Raw genomic sequence first — 22,511 nt, forward strand, 5'->3', positions numbered from 1 at the left:
AATGACTGACCAAACCAGTCCAGAGGACCCAACAGACCGACGTTACTGTTGTTAACTACAACTGGATTGAAAAAAACAAAAAAAACAAAAACAAATCTATGATGTGACTTTTTTTTTACAAACTGGGGTGAAAAGGGAAATTGGAATTTAGAAGAAACAAATAGCCACATTTAGTATCAGCTTATCATGGATTCATATTGCAGTCGTACAATATGCAATACCGGTATATACACTACATATTTGGGCAACATGAAACAACATGAAACTTCCGGATAAATCAAGTTAATAAAGCCTGGAGGTTTACCAGTTCATGTTGAGAGACGTTTCAAGTATTTCCTATAATCTTATTGTTAATATTTTTTAAAGACTGTCAGTAAAGACGAAAGAAACATAAAGAATAATAAATGGTCAGTTTCTTGAAGCAATCCCGAGAGAGTTACATGTTGCATGAATTGTAATATTACCATTAATATTTATTCTAAAATAAGATTCTTTAATGTCATGTTAGCATTATGTTGGGTAGTCAATATGGAGTTTTATTTTGAAAACAGGAAGTGAATGATCGTGAATTGGGTGGAAAGTGTTGTTTGCAGAAATTTAGCTAGGAGCTTAGCAGAGGAGGTGTCAGTCTCCAAAAAACAAAGAGGTTGTTTGTGGGAGCCGCAGGACCTTCGCTGTTGTCGTCAGGTCACGACCCGCTAAGATGGCAGAGCTGAGGCACCGTGGACCCAAAGACAGCGACCCTACGTTTCAGCAGCAGCCGTCAGAGGACAAGGTAACGTTAGCTTGGACTCAGTCCTGCCATTTAGCGGTCCTGACGCTAACTAGCCACCGAGCGATTTGAAATTCCCATTACACTGTGACTGGTGTGACTAAGAAAGGTCATGTTAGAATGAATAATAAGGCATGTTTAAGTTTTACAAGGCTGTCGTCAATTTACTCTTATAACCACATCTTACAACGTAAAAGCTGTTAAAAGCATCTGAAAGACGCTATACAAACCATCCGCCAAACTACTCAAATTTTAAACTTGATTGGCTGGTGGTACACACCGTCTTCCTGTGTGTTCGTCCGCTGCGAAAACAACAGCAAACCAAATGCAAAAGTTAAAATTTCATCGATTCTGGAGCTGCCCTTTTCACCTACGTTATGCCGATGTGTATAGCAGCTGGTCTTGTCCAACAAAAACCCTTTAAATACATTTGAAGACGCTTTTTCTTGAATGCTAAGAAGTCTACCAGAAAATCCAAAAATAATAAACTTAGATTTGTAAGGCGTGCTGCAAGCTAGCCACATACGCCGTTGCACACAGAGGTAAATAAGCGATGAAGGTCTCCATGTTGGCCCTTTATGAGCTAGCACCGATGCTAAATGTTCAGCAGCAGCGTTAAGCTAAACGTTTTATTTTGTTTGTGTATTTATTTATTTATATTTGTAAATTTTGGTTTGATATGACCGATAGCGATGATGTTCGCGAGCCCTGGTAGGCTAAAGTGTTTAGTAGCTGTAGTTACATTAACAACCACTGCTTCGCGTCGTAGACTGATGGGTAGCACGATATTATAATTAATCTCTCTTAACAAACTGTTATTAAGCTGTTTCAGTCAGTGTGAGGGGAAATAAAAGCAACATTTATGAGTTCAACATGGACGATGCGTGGCATTGAATGAAGAAAGGGGCGTGGTGATAGACGTGTGGATATCTAGGACGAGATAATTACAGAAAATTGGAGAGTAGCTGAAAGCAGTTGGAGAAAGTAGTGGAAGCATTAGTGACATCCTCACAGCGAGCCACACAGGCTAATGTAATTTTCCAGGGAAGCGCACTGTGACTGGTTTAACGTGTTCTTTATTATTTACTTTTTTGCCATGACTTGTTTAAGAGCAGCCTACCTCATGACCTTGAGCTTGCAGTTGTGCAATCAGGTGAATAATTTGTATTATTTTCGATAATAATAATAATGCTACAATTCTGATACAAAAGTATCCATTTTATGTCCACTTCTGCTGAAATAAAAGAAATTGACACTGACAATACAGAATACCCAACCAGATTATTTGCAGTTAACTATTTATCAGTAGTTTGCCTGAGCAGAACCAGGGTTTATTTGAAAAAGTCTAGCTTGGTGGAGGCGCACATGTGGACAAACATTTGTAACTCTGTGTAATATCACGCAATTTACTAAAGAAAAAGTTGCTCTAAAGACAGTTATATTAGCTGATGAAATTACTTTTGTTGAGGTAGTTTTATGGTGGATTGCATAATTTGAAATATAGTGAAATTCAGTTCACAAGTGCATGAATGCTTCAGTCTTTGATTAGGTTACATAACCTCATGGTATAGCTGCAGTGTCTTGATGACGTCAGTAGAGTTAAACTGTTTGATCACAGTTGTCTACTTTGGCTACTTTCCAGCATGGTGAAGCTAGATCACAAGCCTGCACTTTTGTATCTGCCTCCCTGTGAAGGAATCGCTTTCCTCTTTGCACGAAAACCATAAGATCCAAATAAAAATGGCCTTTTATGGCTGACAGAAGCAGCCTTTTCTAATCAGTTAGAGATTAAAGAAAAAACAAACCCAGATGTGCAAGACAGCATAAAAGGGAAGAAGTGTTTATGTGAAAGGAGCGTCTATTTTTAACTCAAGCATCCTGAATGACGGATATTGTCTCCATAGAAACCAGGAAAAGGAGAATGGGCCTGTGTGTATGTGGATTCTTGTGTGTGCTTCTGCATTCGTCTCCTGGGTTTTGACTTCTGGGTGGCAGTGCACACTAGTGACTGTTTCATATAATTTGAAGGGAACTTAATTAAATTTTCTAAGTCTTATAAAACATACAATGTTTTTTAATATATATTTGGCTGACTTGTAACAAACATGATGCAGCCAATCAGGGAATCACTATTTTGTTCACAACATTAACAGAAACATGCGATCCTCAACCTCTGGATTAAATCTCTCTTAAAAAGCTTGCAAACTTAACAGAGCAGCGTTTTGTTATTAGAAACTTTTCTACTTGAAGTTCTTGCTCACAGGAACTGTTTATCTTGAACCAAGTTTTTAGTGTTAATATGTTGGTTTGAATAACAGAAAAAGTAGGGTTACTTACCAAACTCAGATACAGAGACCTTGGCCTGGGGCGTGGGCAGATGGAGAATATCAAATTAGAGGAGCACTGGTGTGATATTAGTGTAAAAAGCTCAAATAAGTCGTTCTTGCTCTCTAACTTGTGTGTCTGTGTGTCTTCAGTGTTACTTATAAGTATTTATTGCATCTAATAACCTGTTACAACCAACTCCATTAATATTATTTGACTTCATTTGTCTCCTGGATGCTCCACTACTACTGTAACTTGTATGAGGAGCAGTAAAATGAGGTGCACTTAGACTGAGATGAGGAAAAGAGAAACTGTTATGACTTTAAATATCACACAGTGCTGAAGTTAGACTAGAGAAGATAAATTCGCTGAATACATTTTTAATACTTTTTATTTTGGTCCTGTTTTCATTTATCTTTTAACTGATCATTCAGATTTAGTCAATTTATATTCTAAGATATATTTATTTGCTGCATTTTCTTTTATAAAGTTACCAAATCCGTGTTTTGAGCCTGATATTGTTCATGTCTCGTCCTCACTGTTTTGGCAGACTTTACGCTAAGGTATCTATATCTTGTCTGTGTGGCTAAGTAAATGTAGAACAAAGTGAAACTGAATTAAATAGAACATCTCACCAACATGTAACCAAACGTCTCATCATGCTAGTTCATATTGGACTGATATCAATATTTGAGTGATGCATGCCTAACAAGAAGTATTATTATGTATTAAAGCCGGAGCCCGACTAATATAATATTTGGTGATGTAAACGTCCAGTATACGGGCAGATTTTTTTTTAAAGACACATTGTTATTTGTTTGTTTTTAATCTAATAAATATCCAGCTGTAGTATGGATTATTTGCCAAATTGTGAATGTGAGACCAAGTGGGCGTCACAAAACCACGTCAGCCATCTGCTGGGTGAATCTGATGTGTCAACTCCAAGCCTTATTTGGTCACCAGCAGCAGAGAGGGCAGCAGGGGATGAATGAGAAGTGAAAGAACAAACTGCCTTAAAAAACCCTCTCTATTATTGGCACAGGAGCTCTAACCATCCATATTTTTTAGCATTGCCGCTATGGGGGGATAAAGATCAGTCAGTGTTGTAGGCAGGCCTTCATTAGCAAACAGATGGTTTTGAGAAATCAACAATATGGATGGAGATGATTTGGAGCAGTGTTTAGCCTCCCACACACGACTGTACACTGACAGTCCATTAATCATAATATGTTCATCTCAGATGAAGCCGATGCTTTTTTTTTTTTTTTCCTGCTTTTTTTCCACACAGACGCACCCTGAGCAAAATTTGTTGTTCGCTCTAAACCACTTCTCAGAAAACATTGCTCTGTTGCTTTGTATTTCTCCTCTTGCACAATAACTCACTAACGGACATTTAGTATCCATCCATCCATCTCTCTCGGGAAAGAAAGGGGATTACGCTTCTGCGGTGTGTGTGTGCGCTACAGCGAGAAACGGTAACATCTGCAGCACAAAGTTTGTTGCAGAAGTTTGAGTGAGAAAAAGAAGAGTATGTTTATAGTGGTAGCTACTGCAGACGAAAGAGAGTCTAATGGACCCAGACCAGAAAGCTAGTTACCAGCCACGAGCCAAACTATTGTTTATATTATTCTATTTTATTCTATTGTATATAGTATTTTATTTTATTGCATTCCAGTGTTTTCTAATTTCTGCTACATAACTTTGCACTTTTGCTGTAACGAAACACATTTCCCAGCTGTGGGACTAATAAAGCTTATCTTATCTTATCTTATCTTATCTTATCTTATCTTATCTTATCTTATCTTATCTTATCTCGGAACACTAAGCATTAGCCAGAGGTATCTGTACATCGGAGCCGGGGGATCTGGCGCTAAATCTGCCATTCTGATACTTACGTGAACATACAAAAAGTATGCTTTCGATATGGAGGGAAATATGTCTCAAAGTGTTGCAAATGTGTTACAAGCAATGATTTGTACATATTTGTTTCACACTGGGACTGAAACGCAGCTTACATTTGCGGATCTGTGTGAAGCTGACAGCTTTAAATTAGTCTCAAAACTCCATGTGGGCATGCGATGTCATCTGCGCGTATCAGGCGATTCGTCCACATGTATTTAAGGATTTGCGAACGAGCGAGAGACACGATACATGTAGTTTTGGACACTTGATGCAATTTTACTTTATGCTCAGGGCTGGATGGTTGATTTCTGCCTGCGGCTTGATGAGAAAACAAGATGACAGCACACTGAAGTGGACTGAAGTCATAATTGCATACAAATATTTTTCATGATGTTTTATTTGAAAGTAAGCCTGCACACGTCGGAGCTGTTTTTTCCTCTCTTCTCGTTTGTTAAACGGATCTTAAAAAGTAAAAAAGGTCTTATTATAAAGACTTCTTAATATTCTTGCATTAAGTATGTAATAGTAAGCATTATCCTCTCCATATTCCATCCGTCCATTTGTTACACACCCACTATCACCACAGACACACACACACACACACACACACATATGCGGCTCTTTTTCTCCTAAAGCAGTAGCCTAGCATCACTGTTTTTGTTTTTAAATTGTTTATTTTTGATAGTTTTATAATACATTGGTGCTGTGTGAAGATGGAAAATATTACAGATGCCAGCAGCCAACAAACATCTCACCTATTCAGTTTTTTTTTTAAAAGTTTTTTTTATTTATTTATTTATTTATTTTTTTTACTGAAACTGTTGGAGAAGAACCACTTCACTGTTATTTTGAAATTGTGTGGTGTTTTCACAACCACCACCTCACCTCAACCTGAGTAACTGGCAGAACTGAAAACATCTGTGCAGGTTGACATGCTGTTAGTTCTAACCAGCCTGGTTTTCATGCAGTAATGGTAATAAAGTGTTTGTGGGGTGGGGAGTTTTTAGAGTTGCATATGTTACCATTTTGGGTAAAGGTGGTGTTGGTTTTTTTTTTTTTTTTTTTTTTTTTTTTGTCACATGTGTCACAAATGTGTCATATGAGTGTTGGGCAAAAAGTACCAAGAGATTACTTACCCAGGTATTTTATCGCGTGATCACAGCACCAGCTCATTGCTCCTGTAAATATGTAAAAAAACAGACATGCATCATATTCCTGGATAGCTCAGAGAGAAAAGGTAAACTCTCCTAAGTTCATCCGTGATCTATGATTAAACAGCACATATCTAAATGTTCTGTTATGGTTATATTAGAATAGTTGTTTTCCTTCCCTTTCAGAGCCAAATCTTCCATTTCTTCAAGTTCTTCTCTGTTTTTGTCTGTTTGCAGGGTTCGGACAATGAACTGAAGGCAGAAAAAGAGGGGGTGTCAGACAGTGAGTCCAAAGTGGACTCTGGTGTCCCAGAGGTGCCGGTCCCTCCTGACGACACCCCTGAGGTTTTAAATAAGGCGCTGTCTGGACTCTCTTCAAGGTATGCTGAGTATCAAAGGAAATATAAACTGCAAGCTGTTTGCAGTGTGTTTTAAAGCTATGAACGTAAAGATGCGTCCTCTTCCTAGGGCCGGAACACGCTCAGTCTTGTTTATTGATATCGAACACCCCCATTGTCTGTGTACTGTGAGTTGCTATGCGCTCATTTTAAACCCACCTACCTAAACAAGAACCCCGGGTTTTTTCTGGACTGCATGTAAGGCTACGTCCACACGTACACGGGTATTTTTGAAAATGGAGATTTTCCGTTTTTTTTAATTTTTTAATTTTTTTTAATTTTTAATTTATTTTTTTAAAATCCCGTCCAGGCTGCTAGGAACATGCCAAAGCAACAGTTAGCGATATATTTCTATCCGTGTAGAAATGTTGGCCAATCAAAAGTCTAGAAGCCTGGGTGGGAAAGAGTAAACAAAGATGGCGCATAGAACTCAGTTCTGCTTCTATGTGTGGAGGGACAGTAACTGTGTTGTATATGTAAGCATTTAAACATTGCAGAGAGTAAAGTTAACAGTATTGTCTAAGTCCGCTATTGTAGAAATCCATTTCACCGAAACGATAACGTGTGACGTGAAAAAGGCGCACACCTTTGACGCTGCGTTTTCTCTGTTTTCCTCGTCCAAACGTAAATGCAACAATGGAGTTTTTGAAAATCTCCACCCTGGCAGGAGTTTTTAAAAATCTCTGTTTTCAGTGACCGAAAACGCCATTTACGTGTGGACGAAAGGTGCAAATGCATAGAAAAATCTGCGTTTTCAAAAATACCCGGGTACGTGTGGATGCCAAGCCGCGTTGCCACCGTGGAGGTGTCATGATTCATACAAAGGAATTCCTCGTCACATATTTGAATGATTTTGGCCTTTTTGATAACATAATATAAGTAAAAGTTTTGGCCCAGGCTCTTTCAGTTGTGCTTACGTTTAAAATACAACTCGCTTGTTGCTTTTTTAATTTTTTTGTATTGTCATTTTGCCAGTGTCATGTTTATGTCTTTTCTTCAGATGGAAGAACTGGTGGGTGCGAGGCATCCTAACACTAGCCATGATCTCCTTCTTCTTCTTCATCATCTACTTGGGCCCCATGGTGCTTATGATGATTGTGAGTACAAACTACTGATTTGTCCTGCTTGACTTGACTTGTCATTCCACTTTTAGAGCCATCGTTTGTGATTTGAGACAAATTAAGCTTTTTGATACAAAATTATTTCAGTTAAGATGAATCGTGTTACGAATCAGACTTTTTCTCACTGAGTATATATAGAAGACGTGTTAATGTTCAGAGCTACTCTAAGCAGCGCAGTCAGTTTATTTTTTAAAGAAAATTAAAATCATAGTATTGTGGATTAAAGAGGATCCAGTTTCTCTAATCATTTGCAGGATAGTTGGCTCCGTCATCAGGGAATACCCTGAAAATAGGCCTGTCAGCCATTTTGTGTCAGTAGGACACCATACTGTGTCACACACACTGAGTTGTGCTCAGGGTTTTTCCTGCACAGAGTATTTGGTGCCCTGCAAAGAGGTTTAACAGAGCCAGTGGAGAATCAGCAGTGTTGTAATAATGATCTTTATTAACTAGTTTTGTTTATTGTGGTCTTATTTACACAAGTGTGATCCACAGTGTTGCTCATCAATACATTCAGACTATTGGACTGTGGAATATTCATCCATTTCTGTCAGATAAAGTAACCGGTATCTTCTACTGTACTTTGACTGATCTTGCCATGTTTTCTGTCACCCCAAAAGCCCGTTCTGGTTTGTCCTATCAATATTTTGCCTTTGTGCTGCTGACACAGTGTTTTATCTACGCAGGTCCTCTGTGTCCAGATAAAATGCTTCCAGGAAATCATTACCATTGGTTACAGTGTGTACCACTCCTACGACCTGCCGTGGTTCAGGACATTGAGCTGGTGAGGACACAGACACACACAGTGTTCACTTGGCAAGACAAAGAATGGGATATTAAAAGCAAATGTCCATGTTGGCTTCTTTCTTATTGTATTGTCTCATGTTTTTACTTCGTTACAGATGTCCTGAGGTTTGTTATCAACCCATTTTAAATTAGCAGTATCTTAAAGATTATACAGTGGGGCAAAAAAGTATTTAGTCAGCCACCGATTGTGTAAGTTCCCCCACCTAAAATGACGACAGAGGTCAGTAATTTGCACCAGAGGTACACTTCAACTGTGAGAGACAGAATGTGGAAAAAAAAATCCATGAATCCACATGGTAGGATTTGTAAAGAATTTATTCGTAAATCAGGGTGAAAAATAAGTATTTGGTCAATAACAAAAATACAACTCAATACTTTGTAACATAACCTTTGTTGGCAATAACAGAGGTCAAACGTTTACTATAGGTCTTTACCAGGTTTGCACACACACAGTAGCTGGTATTTTGGCCCATTCCTCCATGCAGATCTTCTCGAGAGCAGTGATGTTTTGGGGCTGTCGCCGAGCAACACGGACTTTCAACTCCCGCCACAGATTTTCTATGGGGTTGAGGTCTGGAGACTGGCTAGGCCACTGCAGGACTTTCAAATGCTTCTTACGGAGCCACTCCTTTGTTGCCCGGGCGGTGTGTTTTGGATCATTGTCATGTTGGAAGACCCAGCCTCGTTCCATCTTCAAAGTTCTCACTGATGGAAGGAGGTTTTGGCTCAAAATCTCACGATACATGGCCCCATTCATTCTGTCCTTAACACGGATCAGTCGTCCTGTCCCCTTGGCAGAAAAACAGCCCCATAGCATGATGTTTCCACCCCCATGCTTCACAGTAGGTATGGTGTTCTTGGAATGCAACTCAGTATTCTTCTTCTTCCAAACACGACGAGTTGAGTTTATACCAAAAAGTTCTACTTTGGTTTCATCTGACCACATGACATTCTCCCAATCCTCTGCTGTATCATCCATGTGCTCTCTGGCAAACTTCAGACGGGCCTGGACATGCACTGGCTTCAGCAGCGGAACACGTCTGGCACTGCGGGATTTGATTCCCTGCCGTTGTAGTGTGTTACTGATGGTGACCTTTGTTACTTTGGTCCCAGCTCTCTGCAGGTCATTCACCAGGTCCCCCCGTGTGGTTCTGGGATCTTTGCTCACCGTTCTCATGATCATTTTGACCCCACGGGATGAGATCTTGCGTGGAGCCCCAGATCGAGGGAGATTATCAGTGGTCTTGTATGTCTTCCATTTTCTGATGATTGCTCCCACAGTTGATTTTTTTCACACCAAGCTGCTTGCCTATTGTAGATTCACTCTTCCCAGTCTGGTGCAGGTCTACAATACTTTTCCTGGTGTCCTTCGAAAGCTCTTTGGTCTTGGCCATGGCGGAGTTTGGAGTCTGACTGTTTGAGGCTGTGGACAGGTGTCTTTTATAGAGATGATGAGTTCAAACAGGTGCCATTCATACAGGTAACGAGTGGGGGACAGAAAAGCTTCTTACAGAAGACGTTACAGGTCTGTGAGAGCCAGAGATTTTCCTTGTTTGAGGTGACCAAATACTTATTTTCCACCCTAATTTACGAATAAATTCTTTACAAATCCTACCATGTGAATTCATGGATTTTTTTTTTTCACATTCTGTCTCTCACAGTTGAAGTGTACCTCTGGTGCAAATTACTGACCTCTGTCATCATTTTAAGTGGGGGAACTTGCACAATCGGTGGCTGACTAAATACTTTTTTGCCCCACTGTATATTATAGCAGAATTACAATGAATCATCAGTGCTGTTTGATTTGTAGCAGTAGTGGTTTATAGTGTAGTGTAATCCTGATATTCACTATGCCAGGAAACTCAAACTCCTTGGAACACTGTTCTCCATGTACAGGTGTAAACTTTTAGCTGTCTGCAGTTTTCATGAAGAGAAGTTAGTCAGCCTTGTTGATTTATTTGTATTTGTGTTTTTCCCCCCGCTGGCATATTGAATTCAGAGTCTGATTAGCTGCTGTGACAACACCATCAGCTGCGTACATTTACTCTAACCCTTTGAATTACAGGTACTTCCTGCTGTGTGTGAACTACTTCTTCTATGGTGAGACCGTGACAGATTATTTCTTCACACTGGTTCAGAGGGAGGAACCCCTTCGCATCCTCAGCAAATACCACCGCTTCATCTCCTTCGCGCTCTACCTCACAGGTAGAAAGACACAAAGTCCTGCTGTAGATTCTGTGTTAACATCATCATGCCAGCTGCCCACAACAAACATTCTTCCAAGTTATTCAGTAATGACTTATAATAAATGTTTATTACACTAAAACAAACTGCTGAACATGAGATAAGTGCACAATCAATAAACAGACATTAGATGCAGTTTACATTGTCATAGCAACCAGAAGTGTCAAATTTCTTTTAAGAGATGTCAGTGATTGGTCAGTCTGACTCAACAAAATACATTTACAATCAGTAATATTTCCATGAGTCATTCAACTGTTCAAAGTTTTATTGTTGTATGCACAGTAAAGAAAAATGTTTCCCTGTACAATGAAATTGTTCCTTTACTATCACCAACAGATGCCGAACAGAAAAACCCACATATATAAATAGAAAAAATGCTCATTTTAAAAATAGAATAAAAACAGTTATGAATACTGCATTTGATAAATACATTAGAGATGAAAGAGGAATCTGAGTTGCAATAAGCTGTGTACATATTTAGAATGCTACATCGTGTGTGTGTGTGTGTGTGTGTGTGTGTCTGTGTGTGTGTGTGTGTGTGGTAATTCTATTTCAGATATCTCTCAAGGTTGTTTCTTCAAATTTGGTATTTTTGGTTATAACCAGTGAATTTATATATTAATACATATCATATTATTCAGTTATGTTATTTGAGTTTCAAGTGATGTAAACTAGGACTTGACTGATTGGTGGAAGCACACAGGCATGCTTTGATGGAAAAATGAGTCTCAAGGTTTTATATGTTGGTTAGTTCAAAGCTTATTGTTTCAGTTACTATGCTAACTTTAGATGTTCCACTTCCTGTACTTCTTTGTCAGTTAGTAATACATTACTACTATAGCTTCTTGCTGATGCCAAACAGGATGTGGGGAGGAAGGAAGCACCCAGACTGTCTTACCTACTAGATTTAAGGTGCAATTGAATGGCCCGTTATGACTTTGAGCACAAATGCTCTGAAGCTCGTGATTTGAAGTGACATTTAATGCAGAGTTTTGTCATCCTGTACATCTTAATGTCTTGCTTGAAGAAGCTTTACTGTCAGTCTGAAGAGTCCAGGAAACCAACAGCGTCAGTATGTCTGAGTCAACTTCCGTTCAGGCCACATTTTCTCAGATATTCTTTGCTTTACAACATCCTCTCGTTTCCTCAGTCACGTAAAAGAAAAATATTCACTGCATCCTAAAGTAGGCATGCTGTGAAATAAGTCAAGCTAGATTGAATCAGTTTGACCAAAGATGACCTTAAGGAGGTTTCCTCCTCTTTACAGATGCTGTTGGTCTGTGTGTCTTAATAAGTCGTCCTGTTGTTGCAGGTTTCTGTATGTTTGTGCTGAGTTTGGTGAAGAAACATTACCGCCTTCAGTTTTACATGGTAAGTGCTGCCCTGCATACTCCGTGCATCCTGCCTCAAGGCTACTGGCTTATTCATGAGGCTAGCTAAAATATAAACCCTCAAGTAAAAGGGAAATTGGGTCAGAGACGGATCCTGCAGAAAAAACCCCCCACTAGTACATTCCACTTTGATTTGGCCATACCTAATGTGCCTGCTATTTCTGTCAGATTTGTTTTACTGTTGGCAGGTTATGAAATGTTGTTTCCTTTGCATTGAGAGCAACTTTGACCTCCATTTTGTGGAGGCCAAATCCAACATGTAGAATCATCTCCAGACCTGCTTAATCTAAGCTAATGAAAGAATAGCTGTAGTTACAGTTGAATCAATAAAAATATTGAATTATGTTAAAAAAAAAAAAAGACTTCCTCAACAATCAGTGCAACATATATCTTGAATACGTCTTTGTCACAGTTCAATTCAGTTCAGTTTTACCACAACAACAGTCGCCTCAAGGCGCTCTATATTGTAAGGTAGACCCTCCAATAATACATACAGAGGAAAATCCAACAGTCTTTTTTGGTGACAGTGGGAAGGAAAAACTCCCTTTTAACAGGAAGAACCAGAAAGAAGAACCAGGCTCAGGGACGGGCAGCCATAGTTGAAATAATGTTGTCGATGTACCAAAGTAAAAGGATCCAGCTGTGTGTTTACAGCTGTGTGTTTACAGTGGGGCAGGTTTATGTTGAAACACTAGTGGTCTTAAGAAAAACACCCGAATGGAAACACAGTAACAGTTTTTTTTTTTTTTTTTTTTTTTTTTTTTTTTTTGGTAACACAAAGGCTTGTAAAAACCATCTAAAACATGACCAGCAGGTACTAATACAATACAATACAACTGTATTTATATAGCACATTTAAAACAAAGTGCTTCACAACAAGGTTAAAACATAACAAATATTTGTACCCTGTTATGCTCTTATAGACTAACAAGTGAGAAACGCTAGTTAAACAATCAATACAGATAAAACTCTTCTGCGTGACACTGATTATAAACAAAATTTACAGAGCCTGTGTCATTGTCCAAAAATGTATGAATTTAACTACACGTCATTGATCTTGTGCCCGTCTGCACAGTTTGGTTGGACCCATGTGACTCTCCTGATTGTTGTGACCCAGTCTCACCTCATCATTCACAACCTGTTTGAGGGAATGATCTGGTACGTTAAAGGCTCCTTATCCAATTCTCTAAATCTAATTAAAATTCAGTTATTTTGCACCTTAATGCAAATATCCATACACCTGCCATGTAAACTGTTCTTTGTGTGATCAGGTTCATTGTGCCCATTTCTTGTGTGATCTGTAATGACATCATGGCCTACATGTTTGGTTTCTTCTTTGGGCGAACCCCTCTTATCAAGGTTGGTTATTTTGAACGTTTGAAGCTGCTTAAACATGGAATGCAAATACATAAATGTTTAATGTTTTTAATATAATGTTTATTGTGAATTATTGATGCATGTAGCAAATCACCTAAAGGCTGTTGTGCTCTGTATGGTGGTGTATGATTTCTTTGATACTGGCTGTTGCAGCTGTCGCCTAAGAAGACTTGGGAGGGCTTCATCGGTGGATTCTTCTCCACCATAGTTTTTGGAATCATGGTAGGATGTGAATTTTATTTATTTATTTTTTTCCTTTTAGCTCTTAGCGGTGTAGCATTCTGTAGGAGCTGCTTGAATATGCAAAGTGGTATTTATCTCACAATGAATTATGGTTAAATGGAGTAAAATCAGCTGTGTAGGGCAGAAAAACTCACTCTCCTCATGTCATATACCAGCCGCACCTTCCTGATTTAGATGCCTGTTTAAGCTGCATCTTCTCAGCTCTCACTCTAACATCATTGCGACTGCTTCCTTGTGTGGGTGTCTGCGGTTCTAACCCTGCTGCCACCCCATCGTTTACCTGTAGGCCTCGAGGGGATCATTGTTCATCACTTCAGTTTCTGTATGTGTCATATTTCCGGGGCGTAATGAGCTCTGAAGCAAATCATTTCAAACACAATGTGTTTGTCTCAACTTAGTTAAACATGCACTCATCACAAATGTTTGTGGCTGAGACTCACGCTGAGGTTGATTGCTCTGAGCTCTGGATATCTTTAGCTTTAGCCTCTTTGGCTTTGGTAGCTTTTTTAAAATGCCCATGTTCAGCTGGGTGAGGGTGTATTAAGTGTAGTTTTATACTGGGTTTGCTGTAGCTGTTGTTGTCTCCAGTCACAGCGTCTAGTTTCCATACTAATGACACATTAATGCGTTACTGGTGCCGGCACTGTGCACATGCATGCACAAACTCCTTTGTAATTGGTCATGTGGGAAGGCTGACTGGCTGGGCCGAGAACACAGGAAAGCAGTCAGTTCTGATCTCTGTCCAGTTAGTTGGTGACAAGTGACACGATTGAAGCATAACTTTGCTCTCTTCACAGCTCTCCTACGTCATGGCTGGCTATCGCTACTTTGTGTGTCCGGTGGAGTTCAACAACGACTCCAACAGCTTCCAGGTGGATTGTGAGCCATCAGAGCTGTTTCAGCTCCAGGACTACTTCCTCCCCAGTATGCTGGAGTCTGTCACCGGATGGGTAAGATTCAGTGGCTATTTGTTGCGGTTCATCCTGTGCCAGTATTTAGGCTTCTTACAGTCCTCTCACCAACACATTAAAAGTATGCAGAGCTTGTAGAATTTTATTGAACAGCGCTAAAGGAAACCTTACAGCCTGTTACAGCTTGAAACACAGTATACAAAGTTTTATACCCACCTAGAGCAAACACAAGGCAATATCTTATTAAAACTGTCAGGCCCAAGTTGTGAGTTTCAACAAGATTGGATGTAACGTGTCCTATGTTTCCACAGACCACAGTGCGCCTGTATCCATTCCAGATCCACAGCATTGCCCTCTCCTCCTTTGCCTCCATCGTGGGACCCTTTGGTGGCTTCTTTGCTAGCGGCTTCAAGAGAGCTTTCAAAATCAAGGTATGGATGTGGACCAACAGAAACTATTCACCACACATAAGTTGGATGTGGCCTATGATTATCAAGCAGTGTTTGTGTTTCTTAAGCCATTGTGACACTTTGTTCTGGGCCATTTTTGGAAAAGAGAAAGAACCTACCACGGAGTAGGCTCTGAAAGAGATACAGAGCATATAAGCAAGGCTTTTAAAAACGCACACACGCACAGAATGTCATGTCTTTTGTAGCTTTAAGCTTGTATGTCATCTTTCAGGATTTTGCAAACACCATCCCAGGTCACGGAGGCATTATGGACAGATTTGACTGCCAGTACCTCATGGCCACATTTGTTAATGTCTACATTGCTAGCTTCATTAGGTAAGCATATATTTATGAAGTTTAAAATATAATATAATGTATTTCATCTTGCTTGTTGTCAGTCTTTGTCCTTTACATGCTCTTTATGTTGCTTAAGCAGTGTTAAAGCTTGTAATAAAACCTAGTAGTTCAGTGTAAGCTGATGTTCACCGTCTGCAAAGACTGAAGGGATGGTTTCTGTGAAGTGAGGTTGAATAAGGCACATCCAGGAGAAATTGCAAATCTTGATTTGTCAGTTTCAACTTTTGTGGATATGGTGAACGTTGCAGACATGGACCACAGCCTTACATTTAATAGCCTATTGGGCTAATAAGTAGACCAGGAACAGAAGATCAGGAGAAATGATGAATTTATCTGTGATATGAGGAGAATCAGTGGTCTTAGTGACTGCTAACATTAGTTAAGGTGGGCTTATTTAGCAGTAATGTGCAGTTAGCTCTCTATGTTTAACAGCAAACAATAACTTGCTACTCTTAGCTTTTAAAAATACAAGACAAACGCATTCACACGAAGCGCTTCTCACTCCTACTAATCTCCAATAAGGTGCTCAGTATTTACAGTAGAGCTGGGCGATATGAGATTTTTTCATATCACGATATGTTTTTTTAATTTCAGGCGATAACGATATCTATCACGATATAAGCCAAATAACTATATTTGTAAGATTTAAATGTGCCGTTGCTCACAAGTAAAATGTGAAATAATCAGCAGCTTGTTTTTATTTAAATATTTATTTCCCATAATAAGTTCAACAGGGTAGATGTACTTAAGGAACATGAGACTTTTTCAGATAAATAAAGGCAAATATTGCAAACTACACAAAAGGCAGCCGCTAAAGCGTTTAAGTTTCAAAATAGAACAAACGAAACAGACTAAATTGTCAATTCCACTTAGAAACAAAATATTAATTCTAAAAATAAATCTTAGTTTGTTTTACAGAAGAACAGACAAAACTGACTAACTTTTGTCAATATCAAATAAACTGAGAACTAAAAGGAAATTCTCAATCTCTCCTTGTTGTATAGCTGAGCTTTTCAAACAGTTTTAACAGTTACTTTAGTCTGACAAAAGCCGAATGACGAATTAGCGCTTCCAGTCAGAGACTGAGGCTACGTCCACACGTACACGGGTATTTTTGAAAACGGAGATTTTCCGTTTTCGTTTTAAAAAATAATCCCGTCCACACATAAAGGCAGAAATGAAGAAAAACGCTGCTATGAACATGCCAAAGCAGCAGGTGGCACTAGATTCCTAACCGTGCAGAAATGTTGGCCAATCAGAAGTCTAGAAGCCTCGGTGGGAAAAAGTAAACAAAGCTGGGGCATAGAAGCAGAACAGAGTCGTGTGTGTGGACGGACAGTAACTGTGTGTATATGTAAGCATTTAAACACTGCAGAGAGTAGAATTAACAGTATTGTAGAAATTCATTTCACCGAAACAATAACGTGGCGCACAGTGTGACGCATGCACCAGTTTATTGTATTTCCAGACTTGCTTTCGGCACAATTTACAGTGCATGCTACTCTGTTTTTTGTCAGACTTGAAATAGCCGAAATACCTTCACACTACGGAACTTCTATGGCTCTTCCGTTCGACAATCTCTCCGGCGTTGGAACCATCATCTGTTTTCTCTTCGGTCACGCTCGGTTGATTTTTCTAGTCGGCACACTCATTTCCTCCATTACGCGCTGGCTCCATTACCCGCTGCCTGCTTCCCAAACAAACACACGTGCGGCTTGGCACTTGTGCTGTACGTAACAAGTCACGCGATGTGACGCTGCGGCTGTGATTGGTTCGGCTCTGCGCTACTTAGTTTGGATTGGCTGACCTTTTTTATTTTTTATTTTTTTATTTTTTATTTTTTTAAGAGGACAAGAGCGGCGAGGTCTATCGCGATAGCTTAATTTCTCTATCGAGTAAAAGTTATATCGCGATACATATCGTTATCGTTCTATCGCCCAGCTCTAATTTACAGTGTATAATCAGTATTTAGTAAAACTATTTGCATGACAGATACGGAAGTTTTCAAAGCCTCAGGCTCAACTTTTAAATGCCACTGATTCTCAGTTCTCAGTGCATACTTTTTCATGTGATTCTGTTTATTTTGAAAAGTCTCAACAGGATCTTGAGCTTTATTGTGAAAGGTTAATGTGGAAAATAAACAAGCGGACACGCGATGGTTTTACTGTCGTTGTTGCTATTGACAACACATAAAAACAGGCGCTTGTCCATCCTTAGTGTGGTTATATTAAATATAAGAGAAAGAGAGAACTTTAATAAATTAATATAGCCACTACAGTGACCATCAAAACGATGAGAAAATATTGCTGTAAACAGTTTATTTTGCGACACCACGAAACAAACGATAGCGTGAAATGAAACATAGACGTTTTTATATCGTCATATCGTTATCTCGAACAGCCCTACCCTCTTGCTGTATTTACTTTTGTTTCTCCTGCCCCAGACACCTGACCTATGAGCAGACTGAACATTTTCAGCTGATTTGTAGGACACGTTTTGGTTCGCTAAACACAGTTAAATTTTTCTGTGTGAAAACAAACTAGACAATAAAAGAAAAAAATAAACGACAAGTTTACAAAAAGAAAGAAAGAACTACAGGTGTGAAAACACTCTAAGGTGGTCGTGTCCATCATGGCGTCCAGTTCAGAGACTTGAACCAATCAGCAGACTCCATCCCTGCACTCTCTGCACATACACCCACACAAATCCTGAGGCAAACCAAAAATCACACAGTGAGCATGGATCATAACACATTGCATCACCTGACATGAATCAATAGGTCTGTGCAGTTTTCATACTGTACTGTTTATATCCTGTTACTGTATGTACAGAATAGAATAAGTCTCCTGTTACATATAAACATGGTAAAGAAAAATTGGGTGATCACTACTTTAAATGTACACTTTTTCATTTGTCTGTTAACCTTAATATCTTTGCAGAACAATTAAAAAAAGTCATACTTGATAAAAGATAAGTGTCATATGCTAGTTGGTCTATAATTGTATGTTTAGTGGTTTCTTTGCAAGTTTCTGAAAGACTCATCGTGTCTCGAATCAACATGTTACTAATCAACCAACTCACTGTATTTCCACTGGTTGAGCAGATGACCCATAAGCCAAAGTACACTGCAGAGGCCAGGCTTTGAGTCAACCCACTCCCTCCCTACACCAAACCTGCTTTTCTGTCCGCACTCTGTACTGCATTTAAAATAAGTCTTATAAGTTGTGTCCCCACCTTTTTTTTTCTTAGAAATTATTTTTAAAGGCAGTGGTTTCTGGATAAAACTTTAAGTACATTTGTGCCTAAGCATTTCTCCACCTTCTTTCAGGGGCCCTAACCCCACCAAGGTGATCCAGCAGCTCTTGGCCCTCCGTCCGGATCAGCAGCTCTACATCTTCAATTCCCTGAAGGCTCACCTGACCGAGAAAGACCTGCTGCCAGCGCTGGAGGAGGCCGCCGCAGCTTAGAGCCGCCAACAACCACAGCTTGCTCGCCCTAAGAGGAGGGGAGAGACGGGAAAGGAGGGCAGCGGCACCCAGGGAGCCCCGCGCACCCCTGGAGCTCTGGGAAGACTCAGTGCTTTTGCGTGAGCGAGAACACATCCAAGAAAAACAAACCGAAAACCACAAAATCGACAGCCTTGGGTCATTCCATTTCATGTGGGTGTGGGAGTCATGCTTGTCTGTGTTCCTACAGTCTGTGAATCATGTTTCTGACACCAGTGTTTTCAGGTTGAGTTTGTGAATTACTGTACTTTTACACATTTCCATTACCATCAACCTCTATCTAGTTACACTGTTAAACAAAATGTTGGTTTGCTGTACATTTCTACCTGTACACACAATATCCTCTATATATACCTTATTATTAATGTGTGTCGATATTTTATTGTTCTTTTTTTATTATTTCAATGCACTGCTCTCAGCGCTGTTACTCACTGTATTCTTACTCTACTGCACCCTCCCTCTAATTTAAGGGTAATTTTCTTTATTGTGAGTTTTTCTATTTATAAATGGATGTTTTTATATTTGGTATGGTTCTATTATATCTTAATGTTGTCTTTTTTTCTTTCTTTCTTTTTTTTTTTTTAAAGTCAGGCTAAATTCACCATCGCCATCTGCCATGTACATTTTTTGTCTTTGTTTTTTTCTGCCATTCATCAAAGCCTCTCATGCTTGGCCAAATCTTTAAGACGTTATTGTGCCGAAATCAAAGGTGAATGACTAAATTAGACTTGAAGGGGACCTCTAATGCTTTGTTCCAGCTCTTGGATGGTAGCTTTATGTGATTCACAATTCCTTATATATCCTACCCCAGGCCTTGCTGCAGCTCCTCAGTTCATCTTCGGAAACGAGTTGTTTCAGCTTCCTTCCTTTTTAAACTTTGTTCTGATTGGCTGCTGCGCATAAACAGACTTTATATCACACTGAGCCAAGAATGGGGGGGAAGCTTTCTAAAGCCAGACAACTCCCAGAGATTGCACATGCACTGACCTCATGTTTGAAAGGTTAGCCATGGTTATTAATGTATGTATGTGAGTGAGGGAGGGAGGACAGGTCCACTTTAGGTCCATCAAGTCTTTGAGTTCAACTATTGGTGGTTTTGTGTTTACGGAGCATAAAAGCTACATTATCATCTTGTTGCTGTTCAGCAGAAATGATGTCACAAATAGAGCTGGCTACGTTTGTTTTACATGTTTGTTTGTTTTTATTTTTGTGGTCTGTTGCTTGTTGACTGTAAGGTACAGAGGGATCGTTGCATTATGGCTACTCCCTCTGACAGCTGGAATGTGTAACAGTGCCACAGTTAGGGTTTCTACACTGCCACCAGCTGCTTGTGCGTGCTGTGATGTCACTGTTTTTCACCGCTTGAGCGCAGCACAAACGGCATATCGATACTGACTGATCAACTTGATTTATTTGTGGCCTGTTGCCGTCTCATTGGGTGAAACTTTGGCCAATACAATCCGTTATTGTGTACGTATTGCAGTTCATTCCCTTTTCCAGTGGCGGCTTTTTTAAAAATTTTTTTATTTTTGCCACTTTCGTGTGTGTGTGTGTGTGTGTGTGTGTGTGTGTGTGTGTGTGTGTGTGTGTGTGTGTGTGTGTGTGTGTGTGTGTGTGTGTGTGTGTGTGTGTGTGTGTGTGTGTGTGTGTGTGTGTGTGTGTGTGTTGGATTTAACGATAAAATATAAAAGCTGGGACTTCATTAAAGCTGGCTGCTTTTCTGATTTCACACACAATCTGGGGATGTTTAAGGACCACCACATTGTTTTTATTAAACCTGCCACACACGGACTCATGCTCTTGATCATTTCATAATCTGCAGACAGATTTTGGTGGAATAAAGTGGGCCTTTGAGTCAGCGATACGCTGCTAAGATGCATTTGTGGGAATTGTCTGGCTGTTTCATCCTCGTCTTTTCCACTTTTTCCACTGTGCTGGGTTATTAAAGTTCACAGACAGATGGAAAATTAATCCACTCAGATTACCGGTGATTGTTCAGGTGAGAAGCCTTGTAGACAAAAGACTTGGATGGTGTTTGCACACATTCATTGTTTTGTTTCATGTCTACTCATAGGACAAAACAGCAATATGAACATTCATGCAGTAGTCAGTGTAGCAGGGATATGATCATGGAGAGTAAGAAACGCATACTATTTATATTATTTATATATAAATATATATTTATGTTGTCTGTGTGACAGCATGTCTCTATGCTAGCCATACAAATCAGCTGATACAGTAAACGACTGCTTTATTTCACCTTAAATTTCCTCTGAACTGATACCCCCCCCCCCCCCCCCAAGAAAAAGTTATATTTTTAAGCAATGCACTTTATTGCTACCCAGATCTAGATTGCGGCAATCAATTTATAAAAGGGTCCCCCTTTTTTACCATAGGAGCCGTTGTGTAAACCCAGGCATGGCTTTGTGTTGTGTCATTCCATTCATGATTTCTGTGCTGCATCCAGCTACTCCGTCTTTCTGAAGATGTTTTATTTAAGCAAACCGTTTTGAAAGTTTACTATATTATACATTTATTAAGAGGCTGTTTAGGAAGACTATTTTGAGTGTTCTTTAGTATTTTTCTTAGAGTAATATTGAAAGTATTATTATTATTATTGCCATATAGGAAAAAGTGCAGAGATGACAGAAAGGTGTTTTCTTGCTGTGGCTTTATTAGTACATTTGGGTGTTTTTATTTAACCTTTTCCCTGATAGCCATTGTATGTTCACTTCTGCGTGGAGTGTGACTTGAATCAGTGTGGAAACTCATTCTAGTAGGTTCCAGGTAGCTAGTGTCTCAGCAGAAATAGATATCTTGTGATTTTTGTTGGGTTTTTTTGTTTGTTTTTTTGAGCCTCACTGTCTCGTTGTCCTTCGACAGTTTTTAAGCCTGCAGCTCTGTACTGCCATTTCACTGCCTGGTGTTGCAGACGGCCACTAGAGAGAGCTGGAGCTCCTGTGCTGGGTGGATGGGTTTGACCCTTTCTGACTGCTGCTTGATACATTCCAGTAACCCCTGAAGTTGAGATTTGCTCACAAGCAGGTCATTTTTAAGAGATAATCATGCCACTTTCAGAGAGAAACCTGATTTTTGTTGTTGTTTTTTTTTCCTTCTTCCCCTGTTTTCGGGCACCTACAGTTGGATACGCCTCTGTGCTACTTTTATCAAGACAGTGCCACTTTGCTTTTTTGCATCCTGCTCAGTCAGGAGTCTCTTTGAAATTAAAAAAAAAAAGGAATGTATGGGAGAGATGTGTCTGTCCCACATGCTGTGTAGACTCCCCTCCTGCCTTGTGTTATATTTTGTGGTTTGAAGTTATTATACAGCTATATGATTTCACTATATAATTATTCAAATGTGCAATGGTTTGTGTTGCGTTGTACATTGTCTAGAGAAAAGCTGTACTCTTTTTGATGCGGAAATGTGCTTTGTCTTGTTTCAGAGAAAATTAAAAGGTATTTAAAAAAAAAAAAAAAAGTGGTTACTGCGTGACTGGTTTCTTCCTTCTTAGGTTTCTTCCCCATTTAGTTGCATTTAGTTGACTTCCTTACACC

The 22,511-nt window shown here is 39.5% G+C and overlaps 1 protein-coding gene across 1 annotated transcript; it reads left to right on the forward strand.

Annotated features, from left to right (window-relative positions):
• Positions 1–555: 555 nt before the first annotated feature.
• cds2 (CDP-diacylglycerol synthase (phosphatidate cytidylyltransferase) 2) lies at positions 556–22,434 on the forward strand. Its single transcript, XM_085293471.1, has 13 exons — positions 556–775; positions 6,388–6,530; positions 7,549–7,645; positions 8,356–8,453; positions 10,542–10,681; positions 12,033–12,091; positions 13,187–13,269; positions 13,383–13,470; positions 13,642–13,710; positions 14,529–14,681; positions 14,954–15,073; positions 15,324–15,427; positions 18,777–22,434. Exons 1-13 carry the CDS (start codon positions 704–706, stop codon positions 18,913–18,915), a joined length of 1,365 nt encoding a protein of 454 aa, XP_085149597.1. The 5' UTR covers positions 556–703; the 3' UTR covers positions 18,916–22,434.
• The last annotated feature ends 77 nt before the right edge of the window (positions 22,435–22,511 follow it).

The sequence above is a fragment of the Mchenga conophoros genome, linkage group LG12 (genome assembly GCF_057382185.1).
Source record: "Mchenga conophoros isolate Kocher_MC1m ecotype Shallow Benthic linkage group LG12, M_conophoros_male_GT1.1, whole genome shotgun sequence".
Lineage (NCBI taxonomy): Eukaryota > Metazoa > Chordata > Actinopteri > Cichliformes > Cichlidae > Mchenga > Mchenga conophoros.